Below are 26,776 nucleotides of genomic sequence, written 5' to 3' on the forward strand. Positions count from 1 at the left end.
GAACCCGTAACGGTCAGGAATAACTAAAAGCCCGTAACAGTTAGGGTTAGCTATGAACCAGTAATGGTCAGGGTTATCTATGGACCTGTAACAGTTAGGGTTAACAATTAATCTGTAATGCCATAATGGTTAGGGCTAGCTATGAACCCGTAACGGTCAAGGTTAGTTATGAACTCGTAACGGTCAGGCTTAACTAAAAGCCCATAACAGTTAGGGTTAGCTATGAACCAGTAATGGTCAGGGTTATCTATGGACCTCTAACAGTTAAGGTTAGCTATGAGCCAGTAATGGTCAGGGTTATCTATGGACCTGTAACAGTTAGGTTTAGCTATGAACCAGTAATGGTCAGGGTTATCTATGGACCTGTAACAGTTAGGGTTAACAATTAATCTGTAATGCCATAATGGTTAGGGCTAGCTATGAACCCGTAACGGTCAAGGTTAGTTATGAACTCGTAACGGTCAGGCTTAACTAAAAGCCCATAACAGTTAGGGTTAGCTATGGACCAGTAATGGTCAGGGTTATCTATGGACCTGTAACAGTTAGGGTTAGCTATGAACCAGTAATGGTCAGGGTTATCTATGGACCCGTAACAGTTAGGGTTAGCCATGAACCTGCAATGGTTAGGGTTATCTATGGACCTGTAAAAGCTAGGGTTAGCAATGAATCTGTAATGCCATAATGGTTAGGAGCTATGAACCCGTAACGGTCAAGGTTAGTTATGAACCCGTAACGGTCAGGCTTAACTAAAAGCCCATAACAGTTAGGGTTAGCTATGAGCCAGTAATGGTCAGGGTTATCTATGGACCTGTAACAGTTAGGGTTAACAATTAATCTGTAATGCCATAATGGTTAGGGCTAGCTATGAACCCGTAACGGTCAAGGTTAGTTATGAACTCGTAACGGTCAGGCTTAACTAAAAGCCCATAACAGTTAGGGTTAGCTATGAACCAGTAATGGTCAGGGTTATCTATGGACCTGTAACAGTTAGGGTTAGCTATGAACCAGTAATGGTCAGGGTTATCTATGGACCCGTAACAGTTAGGGTTAGCCATGAACCTGCAATGGTTAGGGTTATCTATGGACCTGTAAAAGCTAGGGTTAGCAATGAATCTGTAATGCCATAATGGTTAGGGCTAGCTATGAACCCGTAACGGTCAAGGTTAGTTATGAACCCGTAACGGTCAGGCTTAACTAAAAGCCCATAACAGTTAGGGTTAGCTATGAACCAGTAATGGTCAGGGTTATCTATGGACCTGTAACAGTTAGGGTTAACAATTAATCTGTAATGCCATAATGGTTAGGGCTAGCTATGAACCCGTAACGGTCAAGGTTAGTTATGAACTCGTAACGGTCAGGCTTAACTAAAAGCCCATAACAGTTAGGGTTAGCTATGAACCAGTAATGGTCAGGGTTATCTATGGACCTGTAACAGTTAGGGTTAGCTATGAACCAGTAATGGTCAGGGTTATCTATGGACCCGTAACAGTTAGGGTTAGCCATGAACCTGCAATGGTTAGGGTTATCTATGGACCTGTAAAAGCTAGGGTTAGCAATGAATCTGTAATGCCATAATGGTTAGGGCTAGCTATGAACCCGTAACGGTCAAGGTTAGTTATGAACCCGTAACGGTCAGGCATAACTAAAAGCCCGTAACAGTTAGGGTTAGCTATGAACCAGTAATGGTCAGGGTTATCTATGGACCTGTAACAGTTAGGGTTAACAATTAATCTGTAATGCCATAATGGTTAGGGCTAGCTATGAACCCGTAACGGTCAAGGTTAGTTATGAACTCGTAACGGTCAGGCTTAACTAAAAGCCCGTAACAGGTAGGGTTAGCTATGAACCAGTAATGGTAAGGGTTATCTATGGACCCGTAACAGTTAGGGTTAGCTATGAACCAGTAATGGTCAGGGTTATCTATGGACCCGTAACAGTTAGGGTTAGCTATGAACCAGTAATTGTCAGGGTTATCTATGGACCCGTAATAGTTAGGGTTAGCTATGAACCAGTAATGGTCAGGGTTATCTATGGACCTGTAACAGTTAGGGTTAACAATGAATCTGTAATGCCATAATGGTTAGGGCTAGCTATGAACCCGTAAAGGTCAAGGTTAGGTATGAACCCGTAATGGTCAGGGTTAACTAAAAGCCCGTAACAGTTAGGGTTAGCTATGAACCAGTAATGGTCAGGGTTATCTATGGACCCGTAACAGTTAGGGTTAGCTATGAACCTGCAATGGTTAGGGTCAAGGGTCAGGTGGGTTAGGCTGTAGAAATATATGGAATTCAGTGGAGACGCCCTGCAAATATAGTGAGACGAGTGTGTGTGTTTGTGCTCAGTCCACTTTTCCTCACAGCTTTAGGAGGGTTAATGACAGATATGTAAGTAGGCAGCGTGACCTGTTCTGCTGCACATGGAGTTTATTTGCTGTGGTTTTAGTTGTAGCTTTCACCCTCAGCCCCCGAGGCACGGACACGTCTGTGGTTTTCCCTCCCAGAGAGCAGCGATCTGACAAGCAGCACAGACCAAATCCAGGCCAGGTCTGGGGCTATGATTGCTATGCATCCCTTAGGTATGGAATAAATACAAGGGCAGTAAGCAGATCCACCGCAGGGGAGTGGAGAGTTTTCCAGACTTACCATGTACGCCTTGACGGGATATCTCTTATCCTCATATGTAACCTCATAACATTTAGAGCTTTTCAGCAATAAAAACAGCTTTGATCTCCTGTGGAAAGTCGGGCAGGTTTAATGTCTGACTTAAAGGGCCATTAGCTGCATTTTTATCTGGTAGCAGGGCTGCTTGGTTCGTCTGAATGAGAAGTCAGGGTGTAGCTCCCCTTGAGGTAGGAAAAGCAAGCTTCTGATTGGAGAGCAGTTGTTCTCAGAGAGCTCAGAAAGACAGCGGATCAGTCGCTCTCTACCGCCCCTCAGAGCGCTTCAGCTGATTTACCCCTGAGCAAGGCACTAAGCCTTCTGCAAAGAGAGAAATGTGATTATTCAAAGCAAACAGCTTTGTGTTAATGGAGTGTTTTTACTTTAAATAAGGAGCAGTCCTCTAAATATGTAGTTTTTTATCTGTGTTGGAATACCCCCACCCCCACCCTTTCCCTCCATCAGTGGAGCACACCACACACACTTGTCCAAACTTGCCATGTAATTTGTGGATTAGCAGTTGTCTCTAATGGAGGAGACCTTCTGAGCAGCCCCTCTGCAGCCGAGAAAAATGACGAGAAGAGATGGAAACAGATGCTTGAGATGAACTCAACTTCTTCATGAGCGATTGTGCTCTTCATCATCTTTGTTTTCCTTCTTGCTGAACTGATCATCCAGACAGTCCACCAGGCATCAGTCATTCAGACTCCTATGATAAACAGAAAGAAAAAATAAGACATGGAGATTTTCTAGATCTCCACCTTTAACTCATTGAGTTTCGAGGTGTAACTCTGTGATGAAAGTTGGTGGGGACACTCTAAGGTTGGGGACTGATGGACCTACAGTTAGTTGCACGTTGCATATCCATAGAAATCTGTTTCACCTTTAAATCCGCAGCTCTCCCTACTTCTCTCTCTGCTCTGTTTAAAATAATTTATGAACCTCTTTGCTAATATAATGATGCCAGCGAGAAAATTTCAAGATATGTAGAAGCTCTGCAGTCTGATTCTGTCTGCTCAAGAAAACGTGTTCATTTTAACCTGTAACTGGGAGAAATGGTCGTCTGAGAAGCCAAGCTTTTTTTAACTAGTAAAAGAGAAGAGTAGAAGAACAAAGTATGTTTTCTCAAGCTTCTTGCATTATAATACTAACTTCTATACACTTACAATCTGTGGACATTTTCAGCTGAAAAAGCTCTGTATGTCTAAGAAACAGATTTTTCGGTGGCATCCACGTTTTTTTTACCACCCCATGTCTTCTCTCTTTTACTTAAACATCGAAGTAGATACTGGTTAAATTCCCTGAGTGCTGCTGTGTGTCTCTCCTCCAACCATGTACCTACTCTGTACATCAGTGAAAGCAACAAATCCCATGACGTTACATCGAGAGGCGGGACACAGGAGCAGCGGGAGAGAGGAAAAAAGACAGATTTAAAACTCTTTGACCACAGATAAATGCACCCCACCTCCGTTACCTTTGGGTAAAGGAAGGAAGGGGGGAAAAAGTGTAGATTATTGGTGTGAACATGTCCACACCAGTCCTTCATAAAGTTACGCCTGTGGTGGGAACAGACACTCTGGTTCAGGTGATGATGGAGCCACTGTGAAGTGTTAGCTGAGCCCACATCACCAAACTTCTGCTCAGTAATGGGCCCATCACTACCACTAAGCAAAAATTGGTTTAAAAGACCTTGTTAAGACGACTTGATTTACCTCCAAACGACGTCAACAATTGAAAAGCGAAAAGTCGTAATGTCCAGATCGTTGAAAACTGGTTTTATGACGTGTTTTTGATGTCTATTATTGGAATAAAAAAGGACAAAATCTGACCAACCAAAACAGACCAAGTTTCATCAATGATTTTTGGACAGAATCAAGACTATGATGGACCTACCAGATTTAACATAAAAACCAACGTCTAAATGATGTCTCCTTCAGCAGTGTGTAGCAGTTAGCTTGTCGCAGCTTGGCTTCGGGTGCAAACCAACAGACCGTCGCTCAGAGCTACAAACTAGCGTGCTGGGATAGTGTCCGAGGTGTGCCAGGCGTTATGGACGGCACTACAGCCAAAGTTTCTGCCATTAGGTACCAAACAGGAAATACACATTGTGTAGAGTGGATGCCTCCTGTCTGCGGCACTGTCTGCGGTCACCTACATTTTTGGGCAGGTTCACCAGAGTGTCTGGTGGGGGGCATATCTGTGTTGACTGCAACACACGCAGACAACCTGGTTTCTGAGCATAAACCAGAATTTAGGTGAGCCCACATCAAACTTCTGCTCGGTAACGGTCCGTCACTACCCACCCAGCAAAAATTGGTTGAAAAGACATTGTAAAGGCGAAATGATTTACATCCAAACGACATCTACCTACGGTTGAAAGGCAATCCTTCCGGAAGCAGAACCACGCTGCCTCGTCCCCTCAGCTTGTTAGACCAACAGTTTTATTTCGGGACAGAGGATTCAGATCACACTCTGTGCGTGTTTTGGTTCATATTTAACAGTCGTTTTGCTGTGGACCTCGCCGAGCAGACAAGCTCTCCGTTGCCATGGATACTGTATTTTCTGTTAGATATATTAAGGTTTGAGCCTTTTTCTGTCTTTGTTTAGTTTTCTAAATGAAGATTTAGTTTGGAAGTGAGCCAGAGAGCAGAGGAGAGGCTTGCTGAGAAGTCCCCCTCTTCCTGAGAAACACTCCACAGAGACACCTACACATTCCTGACGGCACAAGGCATGACTTGTTACGGAGGCTCTTCACAGCGACGTGTTAAGGTGAGAGCAGGCGCTCACCACTGGGGTGTGTGCATCCAGAGGGGCAGCGTTGATTTAGTGTGTGTGTGTGTGGGGGGGGGGTCTCCCCTGTCTGCATTAGGAGAGCCTCCAGCCTTTGTGATTCCTTTTGATCAAATCACTGTGAAAGATGAGTGTCATGCCCTCTTCCAGCCAGCTGTGAGGGGACTGCCCCGTGACGGGGGAGGGGGGTAGACATGTCTGGGGCTGCGTTCTGAGAGGGCGCACACACCTCCATGTGTGTGTGTGTTTTCTGTGGAGGCTGGGGAGGGAGCAGGCAGCTCCTGAGGTGAGAATGCTGAGTGGGAGGATCTCATTCCAATCCCCTGTGCCCAGTTTACACACACACACACACACCCCCACACACACTGAACATCTTGAGTAGTTTAGAGGGAATCCACTGCAACATTACAGGAGAAAAAGCACGGGAGGCGCATGTGTGTAGCCAGAATAAAGCTGGTTCCTTTGGACTGACTGCCTGTAGCTGTTTGGATGTTTCTTAGGAGAGAAGAAGAGAGCATGAAGCTCTGCTAAAGGAGGACTGGAGGGACTCCCAGAGCATGGCCAAGTCCAGCGTCTCCATAGAAACGTCCCACTGAGCGACCATGGCTGAGGTAAGGCACTCAGAGCTTCTCTTCAGAACCAGAACCGGGAGGAGGTTTGATGTCAGAGATCTGGTTCCTCCTGAAGCCAAAAGTTTAACTCTTCTTGATCCCCTTTGATCATTTTTTAGAAACTTTTTCTTAAATGCCTTCAGAACAAAACAGAGAACAGAGCATCTTCAGCAGAACTTTGATCAGAATCGAGGATCCGGATGTTTAGAAGGATGCAGAACAATATGAAAAGTATTTGCTAAAAACAACCTTCCAATGAGGCAAAAAGGATGCGGCACTTTGCTGCGTTCAGCTTCGGTTCTCTGTGGATTATTTCATCCACAGATTCATTAAATATTTCATTTCTGGTCACCTGAAAGTTTTTGGGATGAAACGTGTTTTCTTCTTTACAGTGAAAGTCAGTTGGTGATTCTGAGCTTATTGTAGGAGAAGCCTTTCTGGGGTGACCAGGGCCTGGTCCCGATCCGACATGTTGTCCCGATCCGGCAGGTTGTCCCGATCCGGCATGTTGTCCCTCAGAACCCGTTAGAGAAGGTAAAGCGTTTTAGCTGCAGCAGTGGGTGAGCAGCTCTAATGCAGCAGCAATGTTTCCATAAAAGCTTGAGCAGCAGAGCAAGGAAATAATCTCTGATCAACGGAACAAGAACAAATGGAAATCTTCATGTTCCAATAAAAAAAAAAAAAGACCTCAAAACTGAACTTCCAGATATGTTTGTATTCACATAAAACTAATATCTAAATAAGTCATTTTTGCCTAAATTGAGGATGTAAGTGAGACACTTTGCCAACGGTACAAGAAATGTTACATTTAAAATAAGAAAAAACTATTGTACTGTCTAATTTCAAGTGCATATTATCTAATTATCTGATTTAAATTTCATTGGCAGATCATCTTATTTACCCACTCTAATAAAGGATAAATACAATTAATTTAAGACATTTTGACTTATATCTAGATAGTTTTTGCATTGAAAATACTTTAAAATCAATCAAGAATAAATCCAAACATAATTCCTTCCTCTGAGCAGGTCAGTAAACAGCCTGTAAACCAAACGGCTGATCTGGGCCCTTAAATAGGATCATATTTTTATTCTGAAATTCAAATAACAAAAAAAAAGTTTGATTTTTTTCCTTAAAGTGCAAAACTAATTATTCAGATTATTTTACCCACAAACTGAAATCAAACAGCAAAAAACTAAATTAAAAAAAGTCCTATTTTCTATAAACAAATGTATTTTTCTTGAATTGAGGAGGTAAGTGAGACACGTTGCCAATCGAACAAGACATTTATGTTTATAATAATAAAAATCTATTAGATTGTCTTATTTCAATTGCATATTATCTAATTATATCATTTTAAGAGTAAAAATACTAATTCCACTAGCAAATAATTTTTTTAACCTACTTTATTCAAGGGTAAATACACTTGGACTCACACCTTTTTTTTCATGGAGATAAAGAGATTAGATTTTTAAACATGTCTGATGAAAATAAGGAACAGCGACATGACAGAGAAGCTTTATTTCTGCTAATTTCTCCATTTTTTTCTTCCCTCTGTTTAATTCTTTGGGCTGCGAACAGAGAAGACTGGGACTTGGGGCCGTTGTCCCTCCGTTTTCCAACAGTTTCCCTCTCTAATGTGGATCATCAGCTGCTTCAGCCCATCAGGGTCTGTCTGTGACTGGATGAGGAGCTGGAGGGGGCTGCCTGAGCCTTTTACCCCCTCAGCGTCTCCTCGAGCTGTGATCTGGCCCTGCTGGCCCCTGACTAACTCTGCAAGCCCACCAGTATGCTCTGGCTGCGCACCGTAGTATCTGCACCGCACAGCCACCAAAAGGCTTGTAAGGATTTGTCAGTCAGATGTGACCAGATTGGGAAGAGGCAGGAGGGGGGTGGGGGTGTGTGTGATATTAATCTGATCATAGCTGGAAGCCAGACTCTCTCAGACTGGGTGTACCAACATGTTCCCCTCATTTCCTCGCAGCCAAACCCTCCCTCTGCCTCTCTAACTTCCAGGACGCTCTGCCGTCCGTCCGTCCTCGCGCTCACAGATCTCTGTCCTGAAGGTAGTTTTGGAAGAGGCCGGCCCAGCCCTCATGGAGCTGCAGGTAAACCTTTACCTAACCTCTGCCACTGCTGGAGAGTAGCTAACTACTGGAAAAACGCTCTAAAAAGAAATAGAAATGTCTTAACTTTAGTTCATCTAGCCTTAATTTAGGTTATCTGCCAATGGAATTAATATTTTTACTCTTAAAATAAAATAATTAGAAGAATGAGAAATTAAATAATTCATTTTTTGTTTCTTATTTAAATGTAAATTGTCTTCTTCTGTTGTATAAGTATTTCACTTACGTCCTAAATTCAAGAACAAATAATTTAACTTATTTAGATTTCATTTATTTGCTGTATGTACTTCAGTACTTTTCTTGAGTATCTTTACTTTATTACATTTCTAAGCGTGTACTTGCCAGATAACAGAAATTAGGAGTGAATCTGGTAGCCACTGATTTAGAGATTTAATGTTATTTGTTGCCATGTGGCCAAGTTGTTCACCAGGATGAGTCTCAGAGCAGAGTTATAGTTTCTAATAGATTCAACATTTAACCTCTATTCTATAGAGGAAGAATGAGGAGAATCAAAACTCTCCTCTTTTCTTTTTGGTTGGTTTTTAAAGAAGAACTAATAATAAAATATCTGTCCTTAGTTTTGTGGTATTTTGATGCTGCTGTTCTATCCAGGTGGTGTAGAATCTATAGCAGGGTGTTCTATGCTTCAGTACATCAGGTGGTTTCTGAAATTGCAGGATCTTTAAAATTACTCTGAAAATTAGACAGAAAAGTTCTGATATTAAAATTAATTAATTTGCCTTTTTGAATAGTTGAGTACTTTTAAATACTTAAGTATTTTCAAAGTGAGTACCTTCGTACTTTAACTTGAGTAGATTTAAGATATGACTGAGTATAAATACTTTAACTGAAGTAGTACTTTGTCCAGCAGTGGTCTGTTCTGTGGATCATGCTGGGCGGCTGCTGACTGACTGACTGCAGGAGAATTTCTCCCGGCTGCCTAAAGCTCTGCAGCCTGTCTCTACATGCTGCGCTCATTTCTTTAAAAAGAAATGAGCCATCTCCATTTTAAACCAACTTCTTCCTCCTTTTCTGAGCTTTAGATAGAAGCTGGTCAGAATCAGACAGTTTCTGTTTTTGCAATGGATTGAAAAACGCGTACACCAGAAAAACAAGCTCGAAATAAGTAAAAAAATATCTTACTTTAAGTGTATTTACCTAATTTGAGTACACAAATTAGATATTTTGCCAATGGAATGAGTATTTTTACTCTTAAAATAAGATCATTAGATAATATGCACTTGAAATAAAACAATGCAAATGTGTTTTCTTAATTTAAATGTAAATTGTCTTGTTCCATTGGCAAAATGTCTCTTTTACTTCCTCAGTCCAAGAACAAATACACTTATTTTAAAAAAAAAATGACTGATCTAGATTTAGATTTGCAGTGTACAGATGTTTTCTGACTGCAGCTTTATTTTATCCAGATAAATTGATCTGTGTGGAAAATTATGTACATTTTTCTCTGTTGATTAAAAACTGACTTTGTTTCGCTTTGTGATTGTTTCCTCATTCAGTAAAAACACAGCCACGTTGCTGAAGTCTGAATAAAAAACACGCTGAAATGTGAACTGATGTGTAGGATTTAATTTAAGCTTTGGTTTTATTAACATTGCTGTTTTGGTTTGAGCAGAGGTGTAGAAGGCAACAGCAGATTTAGATTCAAAGTGCCTCAGGAATAAAATAGTGAACATTCTCACTTTATCAGCTTAAATTTCTGATCAAGTCTTAAAATTATTTCTTTGCTGTTTTTTGTGTCTGGATTTTTATCAGTCAAACATGATAAATATTCAGACTTCCTTGTTTTATAGCAAACCTGATGATTTCTTTGTGTCTCTGCAGACAGTAGGGCGTGAGAGCGTGTTCCTCCTTCTCGACGTTAGCTTCCCAGCAGGTTAGCTCCTGCCTGTTATCCTGGACTCGCCCAATCAGAGCGGCCTTTTCCCTTCCTGTCATCCAGGCTCAGGCCAGGAGGACATCAGGACTTTTTCCTCCTTTTTTCCATACCTGACCGCGGCTCCTCATCCGACCTATGCAGCGTGAGCAGCACTCAGGCTGTCATATAAAAAGCTTTATGGTTTAACAGAAACAAAGTACTGATAACCTGAGGATCAGAAGACAGGAATCCTGCAGACTTCCTCCTCTGAAAGGTTGCAGGTGATGCTGAGGAGCTCTGCCAGCTGCAGACAGCGAGATGTTCACAGCCTCACAAACACATATGAACAAACCTTAACGGCCATCAGGAAGTCAGTTACCTTAACTTGAACCCTGAAACTTTTTGATCCGCAGTTTTCCTGCAGACACTGTTGGTCTGTCTGTGATCAGTGGTTTCTGACAGGTAAATGGACGGGTCGGGTCGGGTCTTGCTGATGGGCCTGAATGCGAAGAAGACTGCAGGCAGTAAGCTGTGGCTCTGAGGCTGAGTGACCGGCTTCATTCTGAGCAATTAGCATCTCTGTCACTGGCTTCCTTCATGCAGCCCAACAGCTCCTGCTTTGTTGTGACAATGGCAAAGAGGAAGAGCCAGGCCCAGCCCCGCCAGGCCTGGTCAGGCCAGGCCAAGCCAGGCCGGCGCGGGGTGCCATACTTCCTCCCATTCTTCTTCTCCTTCTCTTTGTCCTCCTCTCAAAAAGTCATGAAATGAATCCCTAATTAAGACGAAAGAAGGGCGAGCACAATTAAGCATAATGTGTGTGTGTGTGTGTGTGTGTGTGTGTGTGTGTGTGTGTGTGTGTGTGTGTGTGTGTGTGTGTGTGTGTGTGTGTGTGTGTGTGTGTGGTGGGGGGGGAGTTAGCTGGAGCACACAGATGTGTGTGTGTGTTTGGGAGGGTTGATCTAGGGTGTGTGTGTCCACAGTGGGCTGGGATTAGGCTAATTGCGCTGATGGGGTTCTTATGCTCTCATGCCTCAAGGTTGTACTGAGGAGCCTGGTTCTGGTGGTTCTGGTCACGATGCGTTAAACGTTCGGCTGTGGACCCATGAAGATTAACTGGTGTGTATGACGGTCAGGCAGCTTTTCATTCTCTCTCATGATGAGAGGCTAGAGCCAGGGGAAACCATGTGGTTGTAGATCCTAAGGACTTTGATCGCAGAATCAGTCCCTGACCCAGCCAGGAGGAGGCCGGCGACCCATCCAAACCAGCCTTCACTCCTCCTGTGCCAGAGAAGAGGGAAGGAGCATCAGCAAGGAGCTAAGCATTCTGCTCGTGTCTGCTACAACCCCACTGATCATCTATTATAGATGCAGAGGGAGAGAGGCGCTGGAGTGGAGCCATTCCAAGGTTTCTGCGTGAACCACTAAGAAGAGAGCAGCAGCTTTGATCAGGAGGATGATGAAGCTTTTTTTTTCCTCCTGCACTGAAACATCTTTCCATGTCCCTTTTGTTAAGGATGCAAAGAGCTGCAGCTCCATGAAGGAGAAATCCCACTTCGTTCTGATCAGGGGGTGTGTGCTGCACTCCTCCATACAACCGTCCTCTTCTGCAATCGTAAAATGAATGACAAACATTTATTTAGCAAATCGATTAATCTGTCGATTATTTTTCAATTTTCTTTAACGATCAATAATCAGAGAGCAAAAGGTTCTTTAAAGAAAATTTTTAACCAAATTAAACCAGGTGAAAGAAAAACATATTCTCTAGAGGAGTAATAAATATAAATAAAGCAGAATGACGTGATTTTTTTTTTATCTTAAATGCAAAATGCTTACATATTTTTTCAAAATTTTTCTATAATTGCTGCTCAAGGTTGGTTGCTCTACCAGCTAAAGACACATTTTAAAGTCTCTATACTCCACTTAATGATTTATCGATTAGTAAATTAGTTGACAGTTATTTCTATAATCACTATTAATTGTTTCAGCCCTACATTTATTCACAGGATAAAGGACGGGATTATTGTTATGTCTCTGTCAGGGTTGGAAGTTTCTTCTGGATGGCTTTTTTTCCCCGGGATTTTTCCAATTTGTTTTTTCCCTGCTGGAAGAAACAGTTTCTTCAATTTTCTCTTTAATTTATTTCTATAGCTCCAATTCACATCAGGTCACTTTCCAGTTCACCAGATCATCCAGTCAGATTGATTCAAAGTTTTCTATCTAAGGAAAACCAGCTGATTGCATCGACTCAGTGACTCTTCAGCAATCCCTCACACTAAGCATGCTTGTAGCGACAGTGGAGAGGAAAAACTCCCTTTGAACAGGTAGAAACCTCCAGCAGAACCAGGCTTAGTGTGAGCGGCCATCTGCTGAGGCTGATTGGGTCTCATTTTCCATCTTCCAGTGTCTTCTGGAAAAACTTGGAAGTTCAACATTAGTGGAATGTTTTATTTCTTCTGTTGAATATTCTGCCTTAAGCAGGCCCAGATCCAGCAATATTCCTGGGGTGGCGTTCAATATCTATAAAGCAGGGAGGTTTGAGGGCATGAATAACAGAAGACCTGAAAGAAAAGAAAGACAGCTGGTCGAATCTGAGAATACAAGAAAGGCTAATAGTAAATGATCACTTCTGTATTAATATGTCTAATTCCCTTATGGGTTTTCTCAGGTGGGTTTTCCCTAAGGGTGTTTGTTACTTTGCAAGTTTTGCGACCATTTGTTATTTATTCATCTAGATTTGTATTACATAAATGTATTAAATTATATAAATACCTAATTTGTATCACTTTGTCTTTTCTTATAAAGATTTCTCCTCATGTAGCTTTCAGGATAAAGTGAGATGACTTTTCAATTGACCCGTCCCAGTTTCTTCCAGAAGAAATGGAAAAAATACCCTTTCTTTTAGTTTTTTTCATGAAAATGAACGTAACTCTGCTATTAAGAGCTGATTTCTGTTTCCTTCTGGTTTCAGGCTATCTGCTGCACCTTGGTGAACTGTAACTGTGACAGCTTTAAGCCCGGGAAATTGAAGAGGAGACAGTGTGAGAGCTGCAAGCATGGCTGGGTGGCCCACGGTGAGCGAGGAAACATCCACAGCTTCAGGAACGCTCAAACCGTCTCCTCTGGAGGAGTCTAAGAACTCAGACTCACTGGTTCTGTCAGATGATCATGGCCCGACTAATCCTGGAAGGACCATCATCCAGAACTAGAACGTTCCAGAGTTTCTACAAAAACCTTTTCTGCACATGAGAATAATTTCTGTATTTGTAGATCAAACATTACTTGGAGTTATGGAAATATGCAGAAATATGTCTGAATTTTCATTAAGCAGCAAAGTATTTTTAGAGATTTCTCTTTAATCTAAACCCCCCCATCCCCCGCCCCTGTATTCCAATCAGTTTATTTTCATATGGATCTATATTTTAGCAATATCCCAAGGTACTAACTCACTCCCTGAACCATTTCCCAACACCTACGATCGTTTTCCTCCTATTTTATTAACCATTTTTTTGTAAAACTCTTCCTTTATATCTAATCCAGAACAATGTGGTCCATTTGTTTTAGCACTCAGCAAGCTGAAGGTACACCACATGTTCCAGAGCAGCCAGGTGGAGATTGTGCACTCCAATGTGGTGTTCGATATTTGCAGCCTGATGCTGTACGGCACCCAAGCCATCCCCATCCGGCTCAAGATCCTCCTGGACCGTCTTTTCTCTGTCCTGAAACAGGAGGAGGTCATCCAGATCCTCAACGCACTGGACTGGACCCTGCAGGACTACATCAGAGGATATGTGCTCCAGGTGAGCGTGGTGAAATGCCTCCCTCCTCTGATCAAATGGGTCAACTCTAAAGAAATGTGGAAGCCAGTTCTGATTGTAGACGAGTCATACAAAATCCTCTTCGTGCAGCAGAAGCAGGAAGTAGTTCTGCACTATGCGTCCTGCAGCTAGGTTTTGCAAGGTACAACTTGTCTGACTCCACCATGTGGCCCTGCTTGCAGTGAGACAGAACCGCTCAATCAACCAGAATAGCTTTGAGTTCAGAGCAGAAGAAAATTTGCGTTGCCTTGAGGCGGAAGAAGGCCAGACTCCTACTTCAGTTTCTGCAGGGCAGAGTAGGTTGGAACCAGGATAAGCTGGTGTTTTGTGTTGGGCATTAAACAACATTGGTGGAAAGTAACAAAGTATATTTACTTGATTACTGTACTTAAGTACTTTTTCTGAGTTCCACACACACTGGAAAAAGTCTAACCTTGGTAAAATAAAAAGAAATAATGTCAAGATATCACATCTATAATATTTGACTTCCCAGAATCTGATGATTATTTTATGTTCATGTAAACAATAATTCTGCACTTGTTGTGCAAAATGATATCCTGCAGATAACGAATAAAAGAATAACTAGAACTGGAGTTATAGTTAATTATTTAACTTATTCAAAATCGGAGGAGAAATCAGGTTAGGGTTCTTAGTTGAATAATTGTAGCTTAAATTTTCATTCTTACCTGGGTTTATGGCTTTCACCTCTGGATGGTTCCTGGACCGGCTGTTAAAATCCAGTTATCCAGACCAATCTATTGACCCAGGCTAGGTTATCAGCAGAGCTATTAATTATCAATCAAAGAACATTTTTATCTCTGTTTATTCACACTGTTACCAAAGGAGGGTGGATCTGGCCTGAGTGATAAACCATCCGCTATATGGATTACAAGACCTCTACAAGTTAAATAATGATGTCTTTATTCTAATAATTCAGGATTACAAAAATCTCACATCTATGTAAAACACTACACGTTATTAGAAAATAAACACGAGGTAGACTAATTGACTAAATGGGGGACGCACGGTCCGGCTTCAGCTCTACCCGGGTCCGTCTTCACCAAGGGTCCTTTCTCGGAAAAGTTTTAAGTCAGTTTGATGCTACAGCAGGGGGCTTGATGGGCTTTGGTGGAGGAAGGTTTACTTACGGAGACTATCAGGCAGAGGCGTCCCCCTGCCGATAGGCCGTGATGTTTGTAGGGAGGTCCTCACAAAGGGGGGAAACTCAGCTCAGCGTTCAGCTCCGGAGATTTCTGTCTCCCCAGTTCACTATGCACGATGGGACACTGCGATCCGTGACTTTTGACGTAGGTAAAATGAACGCTACTTCCAGTTAGCTTTCTTTTAGCATTTCACTTGAAAAAGGGCCTCTCCTTACAGGCGATGAAACCCAGGGGAAGAGAGAGATTGAGCTCGCGCTCTGAGTTTTAAACCATGAATGATGAAGGGGTATTTCCTGTTGAAGTATCAGCCTCCTCAATCACCTTCATCGAATTGATTTGGGCTCCATTGTGGCATTATATCCCAACACACTTGACGCAACTTATAATTTTTGTCCTGTTCCAAATGATTTTCAGAACCTTTCAGTTGATGAACCAAACTATTATATTGATATTGAACCAACCTAATGTACTTACCAGTGACGGCCGGGTATCCAGGATTTAACTCCAACTAAACTCCACACTGAACCTTCAAGCAATGTTTGTTTAGCTCTGGATGTAGCCCGGTGGAACGAGCGACGGCTTTTGTCTAGCTAACGTTAGCGATTCATTGTCATAACGTTATCGGGTAAATGCGTAAACCCTCTTAGACGTCAGCTAGCTAATATTAACTACTTACCTAGCCAGGTATAACATTGATTATATGCAAATACTTTTCCTAATTGCGTTTATTTATGGGCAAAATCCACCCAGGATGTAGAGACGACGAAAATGGCGCTCTCTCACGGTCTGGGACTTGGATTTTATCACGTGATCTGACTGCAGCGTGCAAAGCACAATTCACATTTGACTCAAACAAAAGAAATTACCTGCAGGTCATGAATAAATATATATTGAGAGAAATCCAAAAACTTTGTTTTGGGTTCTTTGTACTTCTATTTAGTTCAGGTTAAATCAAACTTTACGTCTCAAAATCCAAAAAGAATGAGTTACACAATAAAATCAATAATTTTATCGCATTTACAGTGACAATCATTAGTTTGAATGAACCGCTACATGTTTCAGTGCAGTGAGAAACTCAGAGCACTGTCCTCTTTTATTTTGGTAAAATATTTGGCAAATTTAGGTAATTTTTATTAAAATAAGAAATAATAATATAATATCTGTCCTTATTTTTTGTGGCATTTTTTTGCTGAAGTTCTTTCCAGGTGGTGTAGAATCTATGGCACGTGGTTCTAGGCATCAGTACATCAGGTGGTTTCTGAAAATAACAGGTTCTTTAAAATTACTCTGAAAATTAGACAGAAATGTACTGATATCAGAAAATGTCATTTGTATTTTGGAATACTTAGATACTTTAAAATGCATGTACTTTTGAATACTTTAACTTGAGTAGTCTTTGACCGAGTAAGTTTTACTTGTTGTTGAATACATTTTGACTATGAGTATTAATAATTTCACTGAAGTAATACTGGTGAGTACTTTGTGCACCACTGCTAAACACAAACCAGTGCTGGGGTATCAGAACGCGCTCTTCTAGATACTGTGGGATGGCCCAAAGGGATATATAATGAATGGTCTTCATGTCACCAATCGTTGTGGTTAAATTAGGTCAGTCACAAGAATGGTTTTATTGAGCCATTTATATAAGCAAAATCTGAAAACCTTAACTCTTCCTGACTGATTGTCAAAATATATGCCTAGATATATTTGAGGGATATCATATGAATCATTTGATCAAAGTTTTATTTATTTTTTCTTTAAAGGAAGGAAGGAAAGCCTTTGGAGATGAAATGTTCCCAGTTTACTGGCGTATTCCAATTTACTGGGAACTTGGTTCAGACCAGTCTCCAGGCGCGGCTCATAGATTTGTAAATATCATGTCTTTTGCTCAGGAATCTGACTGAAGCTGATGCCAAGATGACTGAGCGCCAGACTACAGGCTCACTGACAGCACAAGATCTCATTTCAATTTGTGCATCATCAAAAATTCAAATTGGGATGCATTTGATTTAAGTTAGTGGATTTAGGAGCAAGAGCAGAGTCCGAATCCTCGACAGACACCCAACGAATGCTTTGTGATAAAATATTCATGGTGGTTACGGCATGGAGCCGCTCTTCCATTTCAAAGGCCCTCAAAGTCAGATGTGATTAGAGCTGGCCGGAGACCTGCTGGATCAGGGAGGCTCTGTCTGATGCAGGGCGTGTGTGTGACGGATGTTATAAACATCTTTATTTTCGCATAGAATTTCAATTGTGTGTGGGTTCTTGTTTTTCATATATTATTTCTGGAAAAATAGCATGTTGCGGGGACTGACTGGCCCTGTTGGGGCCCCGAAGCCTGGACATCACGAGGTATTGCTGTTTTGGGGTCGGGTCACGTTTAGGACTAAAATGTGACCTGAGTTTAGGATTGAGTAGAGTGGCGGCTGGTGGAGTCTTCTCCAGGGGAGACTATAAATTCAAAATAGATGTATACCAAAAACTAATCAAATGTATACGAAGTTATCACAACAATATATTTACATGAATGTCAACAACACAATCCAACATTTTAAACTGTTCTGCAAAGTGCTTTAAATCAGTCCTAGCTGTCTTTATCCATGCTGGGTCAGATTATAAAGTTTGAAAAAAGAGGCAGGGAAAGCAGAATACAGCGTTAGCCTTGCTGCATGCAGTTAGCCAAGCCTTATTGTTAAATAATTCTATAAACCTGTCAATCAGCCGCACTTTCTAACAGACGACAGTGACGTCAGCGCTGTGGAGGGAGGTGGTGTGAAAATAAAGGTCCTCTCAGCCCTGGCAGCAGGAGAGCTGCGCCCCAAGATTCTCCGATCTTTGGCATCGAAGAGGAGCTGCTGTGCATGGACAACTTTTAACCAGTCTATGGGCAAAGACTTTTGCGCCCCAAGGCAGAAATTGATTGATTTATTGACTTTATTGATCTAATAGTGGAGAAATGTACCCATTACATCAGCTCAAACAGTGAAAAAGAAGGAGAATGTGCCAAAAGAAGAAGAGGTGTATGGGAGTATATACATTTTATACAGTGCATCCATATATATATATATATATATATATATATATATATATATATATATATATATATATATATATATATATATATATATATATATATATATATATATATATATAAATATATATAAAAAAAAAAAAAAAATATATATATATATATATATATATATATATATATATATATATATATATATATATATATATATATATATAAATATATATATATATATATATATATATATATATATATATATATATATATATATATATATATATATATATATATATATGTGACAGCTGAAGTCTTTTTTTTTTCTTTTTTTAAAGCAGGACTATTTTACAAGGTTATTGCATAGGGTATTTGCATGGGTATTTATCTTGCAAATCTAAAGAATGTATTAACATATTTCAAAACATTTAATTAAATTACTAATATATTTTTTTTGTCTTACTTAAGGTCATTGGGTGAGTGGGGCGAGGCCCTTGCGCCCTTATTGGCCAGCCGCCACTGGTGCGAACCTGTAACGGTCAGGGTCACAATCAGGCCAATTAGACATTAATGAATGGAAGTCAATAAAAAGCCCCAGAAAGATAGAGACATGTGTGTGTGCATAAACATGGCCCAAAGATGTAGGGTGTAATTGTGTGTGTTCTTCATAGATACAAGGCAGAGCGATATGAATAATTAAATGAAGATAAATGACCTGAACCACTGCGTCTGTGTAATGAGGGTCCTCTCAGGGCTCTACTCTGCTCACTCGGATTAGTAATTATTCCGAGTACTTTATCCTTTCTGCCAATCTCTTTCATAAGGTGTGTCATATCGGCTGCTCTGTGAGCATGTATCAGTGCCTCAACATACAGTTTTAATGCTGCTGATGAAATTCTTCTTTGACTTTCTTCTTCAACAATCTATGCAATGATATCCTCTACAGTCATTTGCTGCATCTTGTCAATCTTATTTTGCTTGGTCTGCAGGATGTCGCTGGAAAGGTGTTGGATCGGTGGGCCATCATGACCTTTGAGGAGGAGATTGCAACACTGCAGCAGTTTCTGCGTTTTGGTGAAACCAAATCAATCGTTGAGCTCATGGCCTTACAGGACAAGGAGGGGCAGGCGGTGTTGGTTCCCAGCACCCGGACAAACTCGGACATCCGCACCTTCATCGAGCGAAACACTCCTCGCTCCACTGCCAACATCTCCACAGCCAAGGTTGAAAAGATTAGCGGCAACAGCATTCATCACTTTGAGAACTTCATCAACAGCATGGCCTTCATGCTTCCATTCCAGCTGTTGGGCTCTGTTCCTGCGCCATTTTTAGGCTCACCACCAGGGGCGATGCACCATCAGAACCAGCAGCCATGCGGTGCTTCAATTGAGCAGCACACCCAAAGGAAAGATGAAGCGAGGGACAATCTTTGTAGGGACAACCCCCTCTACCTTTCAAATCCTTCAGAGAGCAGCCTGCTTGGCTCCAACTCTGTCTCATACACATCTGATTTGGTTCAGGGAGGAGAAAGAACAATGGACACACACACCACTACCACCAAGGTTGAAGCTGAGGATTTCTCCACCAGTGACAACTACTCAGATGGATCCTCCACACCATGCACACCCTCTATAACGTCTGATGTCACACAGATGTCCCCAGAGGCGAAGCTGCGCTGCCTGGATAGGAACAGAGGCAGCTCTGGAGGCATCTCAGGGGGCGGAGCCTCTCTGAAGAAGGGCCGTGTGTTTTGCAACGCTTGTGAGAAAACATTTTATGACAAAGGTACGCTGAAAATCCATTACAATGCTGTTCATTTGAAGATTAAACACAAGTGTACCATTGAGGGCTGCAACATGGTGTTCAGCTCGCTGCGCAGTCGCAACAGACACAGCGCCAACCCAAACCCCCGGCTACACATGCCCATGAACCGAAACAACAGAGACAAAGACTCACGGGGAAACTTGTCGGCAGATGAAGGTTCACAAGGAGAAAAGAGAGCTGAATTTAGCAATAGGATTTCAATCTCCTCCTCAGAAAGCCATAAGTCAGCACCCAGCTACATGGTGAGCCATGTAGACACTGCTACAAAGCTTCACAGCAGTTCTTTCTCCAGCATGGGCCAGACCGGCATCCTTTTCCCAAACCTGAAAACAGTACAGCCTGTCTTGCCTTTCTACCGAAGCCTGGTAACACCAGCAGAACTTGCCAACACCCCAGGGACTCTACCTTCTCTTCCCATTTTATCCTCTTCTGTACCTGTTAAACCCATCACAGCACCTGAAGCCTGTATAACGGACCCAATACCAAAGAAAAAATCACGCAAGTCAAGTATGCCGATAAAAATAGAGAAGGAGATGATAGAGCAAGATGAGCATATTGAAGAGGGAAGCTGCAGTGAGGAGGAGGTTTCTTTGCAGTGTAGGGACAAAGATGACTGTGACAGCAACCAAGAGGAACAGTATATGTTTAATAAAAAACAGGAGAAGCCGACTGAGGCAGTAAATGATAATACAGACAAAGAAAAGGAAAGAGATGGTAGTACTCAGAGAGACCAAACCTTAGCTAGAAACTCAGTTGAAATGGACAATAAACATGACTCCACTGGGCAAAATGAAACAATCATCACAGTTTCACCATCTTCTTTAGAAATGAGACTCCCGGGTAGCCACAAAAACTCAGCTGATAAAGAATCCCTCCGCAGTGAAGAAAGAGCTGACTCAGAACATGGAGACCCATTACACACACATGACAGTGTCGCAGAGCAGCAATGGGATGAAGAAAGGCACCAGGTAACTAATGGCGGCAGTCTCCTGTTAGACGAGAAAGGAGACCTTGATAGGTGCTCAGAAGATCATGGGGTCTCAGGGTTGTCTCACCTAGACCCTGATGCTAACCTTCAACACCACTGTGAGATCTGCAGTAAAACCTTTAAGAATCCGTACAGTGTCAAGATCCACTACCAAAACATCCACTTGAAGGAGATGCACATGTGCGTGGTGGAGGGCTGCAATGCTGCCTTCCCATCCCGCAGGAGCCGAGACAGGTGAGGTGACCAAAAGGTTCGTTGATGTTCTAAGTGAAGATGTCTAATGGGTTCGGTTCATCCCTGTCCACTGTGTATTGAATTGATATCATTGGCCTCTGTGGTCTGACAGGAAGTGGAAATATGCTGGATCTGCTCTAAAAGAACAAGACGATAAGTCTTTTAAAGCCGACATGATTTACATCAAAACGTCTACATTTGGTTGAAAAGTGAAAGGTGAAAAGAATTTTCAGATTGTTAAAAGGACGACGAAAACCCAGTTTTCAACATCTTTTATTGGACTAAAGTGGAATGGCCGACCAAACGCAGCCCAATTTGTCAAGACCGACCAGATTTATCCTAAAATCCAACGTCTAAATGATGTCTGGTGTTACTGGGGGGGGGGGGGGGGGGGGAGGGGGCGGGAGCTAAAAAGGAATGGTTCTGAAAGAGCCACCATGATGTTTCAACAATCAGCCAATAAATCTGACATAAATTCATGCTAAGCTATGTAAATGTGCTAAAATAAACTCATGAGGCTAAAAGCTTGAACTTTCAGAGGCTTATGCTTGTTTCTGATAAGTGAGGCCAAAAAAACACTTTACCTCTAGGGGCAGTAGACCAAAGAGGTTCTCCGTGATAAAGAGGGCAACATCAACAGGGACCCCATTTTTAACGACACCTACATACCAAATGGTCCTTTACTTCTCCAATGTTTACCAGAGGCTGGTCTCCACAACCTTAGAGAAAAACAGCTTTCATTTAGTTTAACAGCTGGTCTTACCAACTGAGACCGGTGAGATAGATTTATCCCACTTAGACCATGAGAGTCTAGCTGCATACCTGCACTTTCAGGACCCGTCGTTGCAGAACTGCACGGTCAGGTGCCGCACTGTCACAACCGGAAATTCATTCAAAGCCTTTCAAAATAAAAGAATTACTGAATACCTCAATACATGACCAGAAAAGACAATAACTTCTTTTGTTTTCCCAAAACACCGGAGAAAACAGTAGACACAAAACAAACTTTCAAATATATATTTATTTCATTTTCTTGGAAATGTTTTTATTGTCCAAACAGCAGATTTCATGCAGTTGAACTTTTGGCAAAGTTCCAGCGGGAGTCTCATTGAAATGTGGGTCTGTAAGAGACAGATAATTTAATAAGTAAAAGAAAAACACCCAGAAGTAATGATAAAACAAGCCTTTCTTGGTCTTTAAGAAGGGAAAAGTAAGGAAAAGGCATATTTAAGTGAGCATTTACCTCGCAAAAAAGTATATCTTCTTCCAGTTAAATATGGCAGTACCCATGTGCTACGTGCTATTCCTGAATGCTTCAATTTTTTTAATTGAATCAACTTCCGGTCCTGACACTGCAAGAGACCACATTGTGCAAGTCTGCAGCCAGACCCGTCTCACGTTGACTGATGCTATCAAAGCTCAGTTTTCATTTAGAGCAGGGGTGTCAAAGTGGTTCCAGAAAGGGCCGTGTGGCTGCAGGTTTTCTTTCCAGCCAAGCAATAGCACACCAGACTCCAGTCATCTAGTCAAAGGAGTCCAATCTGAACATGATGACTTGATGAGATGAATGGAGTCTGGTGTGCTATTGCTTGGTTGGAAACCTGCAGCCACACGGCCCTTTCTGGAACCACTTTGACACCGTTTGATTTAGAGGATTTTCTGCTTTCAGCTGATATAAAAGATTGCATTTAAGATGAGAAGACAACATTAAACCAATAACATTTTATACAGGGATGTACTCTATGAACTAGAAGTAGCTGGGGAGGGGGGGGGGGGGGGGGTACATTATACAACAGCAGCAGGTCAGTCCATTCTCAGTGTAGAGATCAGTGATGTAAAAGTCCACCTGATAAAAAGTGATAAAAATACAAAGAAAACGTTCTTCCAAAAGGCCTTGGGCTTATTTCAAATAGAAACGGTTACAGAAACAGAAGGGAAAGCAAGAAAAAAAAAAGAAGAAATAGTGAATATTGGTGGATGTGTTGGAAAATTCAAATAGAGAAATAATTGTAGGAGAGAAAGAAGGATATTCCATCTGTAGAACAGCTGAAAATGCTGGATTAATAACCTACAAAATTTAATTAATATTGATGATAGAAGATATTTTAACTCTGAAAAAGGAACCTCACCAGGATGCTAATTCTAATTTAACAAACCATGATCATAAAGTCTCCCTTTGATAAAATAAAATGGTGTAATACAGTTAACTGGTAACCAGTTCAGTCTTCCACAGCATCCAGTCTTTGTTTAATGACAGCCAAGTCTACGAAGGACACAGGATTATTAATTACACATAGAAGCAGTTCTGATCAAATCTGTGGTCTGGAGGTAGATTTTTTTTTTTAGATATCAGGGACCGAAAGCAATGAACTGGACACTTATAATATTTACGGTATAGATATAAATATAAATAGATATAAAAAGATCTAGTTGTACGTACTCTTCATTGTTAGCAGCTGTGGTTTATTGCGATGGTATGATGGTAAACCATAAAGCACTGTTAGATAATCCTGATAAAGATGTCTGCTCCGTTCAGGGGTTCAATCTAAAAATCTGCACAGTAGTTTTGGGCCTAGCTTGATGACCGTCCATTCATTCAGATTAAAGCATTAGTGGTTAGAAAAATCCTGGATCTAATAAGCTTCTGGGACAAAGATGAAACCATCTAATCTTTAATCTTTTCTGTCTCTTCACCTACAGACACAGCGCCAATTTGAACCTGCATCACAAGCTGCTGACCAAAGACTCACTGAGACCAGCCACCCCCCCCTGCTCGCCATCATCCCACTGCAGAGACCCTGAGGGCCTGGAGCCGTGCCACAACCAGCAGGACAAGGACCTGCTGCACCAAGACCCAATTAGTCAGACCTCCGTCATCTTCCGAGGACACAGCCGCATGGGGCTGGTGTTTCCTATGAGCAAGGCACCTGCTGCCCTCAGCAGCACGGAGACTTTATCCACAGCAGAGATGGAGGGGTTAGGGGGAGACTACGGAGGTGGAGATGGGAATGAAGGGGCAGTCCTCGACCTGAGCACCTCCGCTCTACCTCAGTCGTCCTGGGACTCAGACGGAGCTGAGAGTGATGAACGGGAGGCGGGTGAAGAAGATGAGGAGGTCCTCCCCACAGAGGAAAGCGATGAAAGCTGCGATGGGACGGGTTCTGGGAGGCCAGAGACCGAGGAGCTGGCCCCCGGCGGACACAGGAACCAAGGCTGTAGCAGGAGCGCACAGAACCGCCTCCAGGGGGCGGGCTCTCCCATAACATGCCACATCTGCCGAAAGGTGTACAGCAACAAAGGGACGTTCAGAGCTCATTACAAGACCGTCCATCTACGACTTTTGCACAAGTGTAAGGTCCCTGGCTGTGAGACGTCCTTCTCTTCTGTGCGCAGCAGGAACAGACACAGTCAGAACCCCAACCTGCACAAGAACCTGTGTGTTGGCTCAGGAACAGCCTCCCCGCACGAGTAAACTGGCAGCAAACTGGGAATGTTTCTCCTCATTTTATGGCGAGGGGATGGAGGGAAGGCTCCCCCATTAGCACTTTTTAAATTAACAAAATATGAACCGTCTGTTTGGAGAAATCAGGAGAAGAGAACGGATTCAGTTAGAAGTTCCTTTAAAAATTACATTCCTGTGAGTGTTTCCTCCTAAAACCCTGAGTACAATCATTGTGCCAGACCCCTGTGTCTTTCAGGTCTCACCTCTATGTGTCGTTTCCTTCATCAGAGCTGTGTTTAAGAGGGCGTCATTGTTTAAAGGTTGTAGTGTTGTGACCATTTTTGCTGTTCGCTGATAGATCTGCGAGGTCTGTGCTCTATCCTGCCAAAATCAACCAAAGACTTCCCTCCCTTCCTTGGTGGGTGTTAAGCCCCTTCACATGGTCGGAGGGATATGCAGTATTCAGGGGCTCAACAGGGTCTTCTCAAGTAAAGTGTGGCCATCGCTGTGAGACAGCAAATCATTGAAACTAAAGGCCAGCCGGGTGGCTGAGGCTTCCACCAGCTCTCTGTTGGTCTAGTATGGGTTACGTTGGGCGGTGGGGTGATTGAGCAGATGATCCAAATGAAAAGCCAGATGAACGTACTGTGAACGGGTCAAACACTGAAAATCCAAACGGGGACCTGCAGCTGATTATCGGCCCCACAAAGACTGTAAACAAAGCCAACCGTGGAGCAATCTTTTTACAAATGGATCTTCTGTGAATAGTCGTTTGTTGTCTAAAGGAAGTCAGTAAATGTAAGATTTCATCACTGGAAGCTGAATAAAAAACATGAACACTGTGTTGTTTTGCTGCATCACACACTTTTGTATTCTGTATTTAAAATTCAAAGGGCCATTCTTCTCTTTAAAAAAATGAGAGCAAAGCTGATACTTGTTCATAGATATTTCTTTGGAATTATTGTTACCATGTTTGTTTTCATTTAAATAAAGAGCCATATGTTTGGAGGACTCCTAATCTTTTCTATCCATCAGGTGCTAATCAGCATTCCTTGACGCACCGACAAATGAACAAAACTGCATCTTGGCTCACTGAGCACCATGTTCTTCTAAATAAAGTCTGGGTCTGTGTGAACAGAACAGATGTGGTCTTGCTTTATGAAGCTGACTAGTCAGTCACTTCATTTGGATGGGATTAAATTTATCTCAGATAATAAAGTGAAAACTCTTGGTGTGATTTTTGATCAGGACCTGTCATTTAAAACCCATATGACAGAGGTTTCTAGAATTTCCTTCTTTTATCTGCGAAATACTGCAAAAAATTTGAAATAGAATATTAATAGTAATAATAATACATTTTATGTGTAATACACTTTACATTTTAAATAAAATTCAAATTGCTACAGGTAAAATCATCATAGAAGGGTAAAATCAGAATAGAATTCAATTTCATTGTTAATAGCCAGTCATAAGTACAAACCAACGAAATGCACTCTCTGCATTTAACCCATCCCCTTGGAGAGCTGTGGGCTGCCTTTGTGTGGCGCCCGGGGAGTAGTGTGGGGGTTAAGGGTCCTGTTCAGGGTTGATGCTGATAAACTACAGTAGTCCATGCACTTGTTATTTCACGGCTTGACTATTGTAATTCTTTACTATCAGGAAACTACCTTGTACTGCAGCACCTCCTAGAGAACAAGTTATTTGTTAAGCCAGAGAAATGTGTATTCCAGCAGCCATCAGTCAGTTTCCTAGGTTACATTGTTCCCAAGGGTCAATTTCAGCCAGACCCAGACAAGATAAGAGCTGTGGCAGATTGGCCTGCCCCCACCTCACGCAAACAACTGCAGTGCTTCCTTGGGTTTGCCAACTTCTATCACAGGTTCATTCGGGACTATAGCAAAGAAGCTACCCCTCTTACCAAACTCACCTCCCCTAAAATTCCATTCTCATGGCCAGCTGAGGCCGAGCATGCCTTTCAGAGACTGAAGTACCTGTTTACCTCTGGTCCTGTGCTCCTCCACCCTGGCTCTTCTAGACAGTTTGTGCTATAGGTGGATGCGTCTGAGTCGGGAGTGGGTGCCGTCCTATCTCAGTGCCATCCAGAGACTCACAAGCTTCACCCCTGTGCCTTCTTCTCCAAGCGACTATCTGCAGCAGAACAGAACTATGAGGTTGGGAATCGTGAGCTGTTGGCTATAGTGCTAGTCTTATAGGAGTGGAGACACTGG

At 42.1% G+C, this 26,776-nt stretch overlaps 1 protein-coding gene across 2 annotated transcripts; it reads left to right on the forward strand.

Annotated features, from left to right (window-relative positions):
* Window positions 1-5,776: 5,776 nt before the first annotated feature.
* Window positions 5,777-25,559, forward strand: bnc1 (basonuclin 1). 2 transcript variants are annotated; one of them, XM_038273813.1, is made up of 5 exons: window positions 5,777-6,058; window positions 13,029-13,131; window positions 13,622-13,857; window positions 19,050-21,106; window positions 23,807-25,559. In XM_038273813.1, the coding sequence occupies exons 1-5, from the start codon at window positions 6,050-6,052 to the stop codon at window positions 24,576-24,578; spliced, it is 3,177 nt and encodes a 1,058-aa protein (XP_038129741.1). In that variant the 5' UTR covers window positions 5,777-6,049; the 3' UTR covers window positions 24,579-25,559. The 2 variants fall into 2 exon arrangements, with proteins under 2 accessions (XP_038129741.1, XP_038129740.1); XM_038273812.1 differs by lacking the exon at window positions 5,777-6,058 and adding an exon at window positions 7,527-8,166.
* Window positions 25,560-26,776: the final 1,217 nt, after the last annotated feature.

The sequence above is a fragment of the Cyprinodon tularosa genome, unplaced genomic scaffold (genome assembly GCF_016077235.1).
Source record: "Cyprinodon tularosa strain WSP-4 unplaced genomic scaffold, ASM1607723v1 ctg890, whole genome shotgun sequence".
Taxonomy (NCBI): domain Eukaryota; kingdom Metazoa; phylum Chordata; class Actinopteri; order Cyprinodontiformes; family Cyprinodontidae; genus Cyprinodon; species Cyprinodon tularosa.

Coding starts and splice junctions, on each gene's coding strand:
- bnc1 (XM_038273812.1), top strand. Junction 13,132..13,621: donor GCATGGCTGGGTGGCCCACG/GTGAGCGAGGAA, acceptor CATTTGTTTTAG/CACTCAGCAAGCTGAAGGTA. Junction 13,858..19,049: donor TCAGAGGATATGTGCTCCAG/GTGAGCGTGGTG, acceptor CTTGGTCTGCAG/GATGTCGCTGGAAAGGTGTT.